This window comes from Pundamilia nyererei, unplaced genomic scaffold, assembly GCF_000239375.1.
Source record: "Pundamilia nyererei isolate P.nyererei 1_Seehausen unplaced genomic scaffold, PunNye1.0 scaffold00007, whole genome shotgun sequence".
Lineage (NCBI taxonomy): Eukaryota > Metazoa > Chordata > Actinopteri > Cichliformes > Cichlidae > Pundamilia > Pundamilia nyererei.
In genome coordinates, this window is record NW_005187408.1 from 6,136,752 (window position 1) to 6,142,391 (window position 5,640).

General features: G+C 41.8%; 1 protein-coding gene across 1 annotated transcript; it reads left to right on the forward strand.

The window, feature by feature from the left end:
• Positions 1-597: 597 nt before the first annotated feature.
• Positions 598-3,865, forward strand: slc35g2b (solute carrier family 35 member G2b). Its single transcript, XM_005722712.1, has 2 exons — positions 598-1,008; positions 2,134-3,865. The coding sequence occupies exon 2, from the start codon at positions 2,160-2,162 to the stop codon at positions 3,408-3,410; it is 1,251 nt and encodes a 416-aa protein (XP_005722769.1). The 5' UTR covers positions 598-1,008; positions 2,134-2,159; the 3' UTR covers positions 3,411-3,865.
• Positions 3,866-5,640: the final 1,775 nt, after the last annotated feature.

The window sequence follows — 5,640 nt, forward strand, 5'->3', positions numbered from 1 at the left end:
AAAGAGGCAAGTACCAGGAGCTGAGAGATGTGAAGTCCAATAGGACTCCAATAAGAATTGAGTGGTTCCAGCAGATTCCTGGCACAACATCAGAGGGTTAGGGTTAGGGGGTTAGTCTAGCAAAATATCCATCCATCCATCCTCTTCTCCTTATCCTTTGTCAGGGCTGCTAGGGGGCTGGGCCTATCTCACCTACCATAGGGCGAGAGGTGGGGTACACCCCAGACAGGTTGTCATTCTGTGGCAGTGCTAACACAGAGAGACAGACAACCATTTGCACTCACATTCACACCTGTGGGCAATTTAGAATATACCAGGAGCTGAAAAGAGATAAAGAGATAAAGAGATAAAGCACAGTGTGTGAAATATACTGTAATTACATAAATTGCTTTATATATTGTGCAGTAAAAGTGATACATGTTCAAAATGTCTGTAAAGAAGAGAATAAGAATAACCTGGTTGCACTTTAATATTTCTTGCATCTCTCCATAACTAAGTCGCATAGGAAATTCAAATGCTGCTCTTAAAGTGGATGGGGGTTTTAACCTAATGAAAATGATGATGATGAATGACAGACGCGCTTCTCTTTTCCCTGAGGGATGATGACTATGAGCGAGCCTAGGTGGGAAGGACTCTCGAGGAGGAGAATGAGGAAGAGTAACCGCTGGCTGTGACAGTGACAGTTGCTCCTCTCCTCCATCCCCTCCTTCAACTTCATCATCAGCACCAGCATCATCATCACCCGCCTCGGCAACAGCAGCTTCAGCTTCATCAGAGGCAGAAGGAGTGTCCGTCGAGAGAGTGGAGAACGAAAAACCTAAGCAGCACGCATCTTTTTTTTTAAAAGAAAAAAAAAGAAAAAAGAAAAGGTGCTCCACTTGAGACGGAAGATGGAGAAATGGCAGTTGCTGATGAGCGAATGTAAGGACCAAGAAATTCGACAAAATCTTCTTTTATGACAAAAACCCGGATCCGTGCAACAGTAGGAACTATTTAAGGAACAAAAAGGTAAGACGTTCACCGATAACATGTTTTCCTCTCTCTACGCTAAGTTGGCGCTATAATGGCTCACATAGGAGCTTGTCAAAATACAGGTATCTAAATATACATTTAACCAGATTTCAACGAGATTGAATGACATGAAAAAAATGTGGCATTTAAGATAGACTACTATCTTAAATAATTATCGGTTTGAAAACACGTTCTTATCAAATGTTTCGTACATCGGTGGAAAATAAATCGCTTTAATTGGTTTGGCCAGCTAAAAATAAGATGTTAAGTAATGAATGTCCTGTAGGTGTTAGAAAGCATTGTTTTAGGCTTTAGGCTTTTTAATACCTTATATACGTGTGACTTGTGTTAATTATCAGTAATGAAGTTATATTCATCTATATTTCAAAAAGGAGGAGCAAGAGGAAGAGAGACGGCAAACAAGAGTACCTATCTGCCCCCTTGTGGTTTTGATGTGCTGTGTATTGCCCAAATGAATGCTGCAGTAGCCATAAATTTTAGAGTTAAGAAAAAACAAACAAACATCAGAGGCACTACTTCATACTCACAGTATATATAAATATATTTAGGCTTTACACTTTGAAAATTATATTTTATAATGAATATTAATAATCAGTAAGGCTACTGAAGCTAAATCCTCGTGCTGTATAAAACAAAGTAGAAAAGGTTCAAACTCTTCCCCTCCATTTAACCCTTTCACACACACCGACATAGCTACAGGATTTGCTTATTTATGGTGTGCAGTTCCATTCAGCTCATAAGTGGCCCACATTCATATATCATCCCCTGGTGGATCCCTGTTATGTAATTTCATTCCCATCAGACTGCATCAGCCTCACAATGTTTGCTGCTTGGCTTTTATGAGCTCACACGGGATATACACAGCCTATATACACAGAGGCAATGTAACACAAGTGTAAATCTAGGAAGGGTAAAAGGTAACAGCGACGAGGCAACGTGAGAGATTTTTGTTGTGTGTCAGCACATGTGTATTTTGGATACATGTGAGTGTGGCGGTTTGGATACTGAAAGATAAATTATGCAAACCTCTAAACTAAGTCCAAATATTTGACAGCACTTTGGCTGCTGTTACACTGTAATGGATTTCACTTCATTTTTCAGATTGCCCCATTTGACGCCCATACAACATGGATATATCTTCATCTTCGCTTCAGTACGGATCAAAAAAGCGGGTCAAGATTCACCCCAACACAGTGACGGTGAAATATGCCACTCACTTCCCTCAGCCTGGAGATGAGGGCTATGACGATGCACCCTCTTTTGAGGACTTTGGCGCCTTTGCTGAAGCCAATGTGGGGAAGAGACTGGTGTCAGATAGCAAAGGTGGCAGGACTTTCTTTGGAACCATGGAAACCCAACCTAAGCAGCCAAGTGTGCAAAGAGACAAGGGCGTTGAGGGGCAGCTGGCCAGCTTTGGCGAAGCGAATGTGTTGGCCTCCAGGGTGACCTGGATGGCCTTGTTTGGGGCAGCAGTAGCTCATGGCTGTGTGGCATTGATTACTCGTTTAGCAGCTGACCGTTCTAAAGTTCCTTCTCTTGAGCTACTATTCATCCGCTCGGTGATCCAAGTGCTGTCCATCCTGGTGGTCTTCTACTACCACGAAGCCCCCTTTGGCCCCAAGGGCTATCGACTGCGTCTCTTCTTTTACGGTGTCTGCAACGTAATCTCAATCACCTGCGCTTACACATCCTTTGCCATAGTACCACCTAGCAATGGCACTATCATGTGGCGTGCCTCCACCACAGTCTTCAGTGCAGTTCTAGCCTTCCTGCTGCTGGATGAGAGGCTGGGCTATACTGATGTAGTCACAGTGGTAGGAAGCGTGTTTGGCTTGTGCCTGGTTATGGTGCCAAATGTAGCAGATGAGGAGAAGTCCAGGCTGGGGTTTTGGAAGGAGGCCTTTGGCTACACAATGACAGTGATGGCCGGCATGACTGCTGCCCTCTCCATGATCGTCTACAGGGCCATTAAGGAGCGGGTCAGCATGTGGACCGCACTCTTTACCTTCGGCTGGACGGGCACAGTTTGGGGCGCCTCCACCATGTTTATCATGCAGGAGCCCATCATTCCTCTGGATGCGGAGACCTGGGGCTATTTAATTGGGATTTGTATCTGCTCCACTGTGGCATTTCTCGGAGTCTACTATGCTCTAAATAAGTTTCATCCAGCCTTAGTGAGCACCGTGCAGCACCTGGAGATTGTGGTTGCCATGTTTCTCCAGCTCATCGTTCTGAGGATGATCCCCTCTGTCTATGACGTCATCGGGGGCCTAGTCATCATGATTAGTGTGTTTACTCTGACTGGAGTCAAGCTGTACAGGGTGAGCAGAGCCATTCGGCAGGATTACCAAGAGATCCTGGACTCACCCATCAAATGAATTTAGATGTCAGTCTAATTGTTTACAATGTTGCTTGGTTGTACAATTCAAAGAATGTCTGGGTCGTCATCTGATGATTTTGTATTGTTGTGTTGTCAAATGAGTGCCAGTTGTGTAACTAATAAAAAAAAATGGTGTCTTAATATTTGTGTGGGAAATAATAATAAAAAAAGGCAGATATAACATGGTGACGACTTTGCCTCAGTAGTATTGCTTTAATGTCTAATCAGTTGTGTGACTGGCCAAAATGTTGGGCATGAAAATGATCTGTTTAGTTTGTGTGCTTTACCACGCTCCAAGATTTGAAATCAAATTGACCCCGTGGGATCTGGTCTTGTGAATGTCAATGTAAAATCAGCAAAGATGTATCTCTGTAAATGTCAGCCCAGAGATGGGTCACGCTACATAAAAGGAATAAAATAAGAACTTTAAAAACAGCCCAACCTTTTATAAAAAACAAAACAAAAACAAAAAACCAACTGGTATTTATTTGTGTGGCTCCTAAGCTGTTGCTTTCCAAGACAGTATAATTTCTTCAAAGAAACAATTACAGATGAGCCAGCGAAGCTACAAAGTAGAATATAATGTCCTTTATGTGATAGGCTGCAGGCTGTGGCATTATGTGATATTGTTCTTGTTAAATCTAAATTGAACACCAAAAACAGACTCCAAATTTACTGGAGGCCAAATGTGACTTTGAAAAATAAAAGGTCTTGTCTATAATTCCTTATATTTTGTGCACAAACTGTTGTTTTGTTGTTGCTGCTCCCTATCACGTATGCTCTGGCCCCGTCGCCTAGTTGATACTTAACACTGGCGATTATAACCCTGGATTCTGCTTCTGTTTACTGTCAGATGCATATCAAACTAATGCCCAGAGGCAGGTGCACTGTATTGAATTAGAGTTGCCTTTTGACAGCGTGAGACCATTTGCTTTCTCTGTAGTGGGTGATTCAGTGTCTCACCAGTGACGTCTCCTTTTCTCTGTTGGGAAAAACCAAGACCACTTGAGCTCTACGTTTCCCCAAGGCAAAGCAAAAGCAATGGAATGAAATAAGAACAAAATGAGGATGCAGAGTGGATGAAAAGAGGGGATGATGCTTGCTCACAGCTGACACAAACGCATGATTCACTGATAGCCCAGCAGGTGGCATTCAGGATCCACTTCATTTAGACTGCTAGAGCTAGGAAATTATTTTACTTCAGAAAGCCAGGAAGCGAATGTTTTGTGTATGCAGTAGAAATGGAAGCATATTGATGGAGCAAATTGACCTGAGACTGTGCATAGCTGATGACAATCTATTGAATAATAACCTTATTTGCACACAAATAGGTAATAAATGTCATGGGACCAGTAATATACCCTTATTACAGCAACAATATAAGCAGTAAATCAAATCCGCCTGTGTAATGACAGTCTACTACTATTGAATAATACAAAATGACTAAAACAACAAGCTAGATCCATTTGCAGAGAAAATGTGGACAAAATCTTTCTCAAGCTAATAAGAAAGTGACTCAAAACACATTCCACCATGCCATATTTTATTTTAAACAGTCCAATTTATATTAAAAAGTGAATAGAAGTATTAGATGGAGTTTATAATCCACTATACATGCAGTATTATAGTCTAGTTTTGGGTGCAGATCACAGAATACATGTAGGGCAGGCCCATCTGTTTGAGCAGGAAACAGATTGCATCCTGCAGCGAGTTGCACAGCCTTCCAAATTACTCTGCAAGTCTCTTCACCACAGACACGTTTAATAGATGTATCATCATTTCACATGTGGAGCCCGAATGGGATTGGATGACGAGTTATTTTATGTAGATTCGTTTTGTGTATCGCACGGTTGGTGATGACTGGGCATTTCTTTGAAATGCTTATTAATGCTGAGAAAACTACAGTTGTCATATACTAAAAACACGTAGGCAGCATTTAACGCGATGCTTGCTGAAGGGCAAGCTTGCACTTTTTATGTATTTTATTTTAGCAAGTATAGTACAGAACATCAATTTCTTACTAGCCTAAATTATAGTTTGGGTCTTGTGCTAAAGTCCCACTCCCTACGTATCTTTCTTTTAGATACCAAAACATTAAACAGTACGTGATGCGATAACCAGACTCACTTTCATCTCTCTTTTCATACACACGTCTATCAATGGTAGAGATTCGATCGATTCTTTACCCTCACAGAGACGAAAACATGACGAATGCTTAGGGGAAAGCA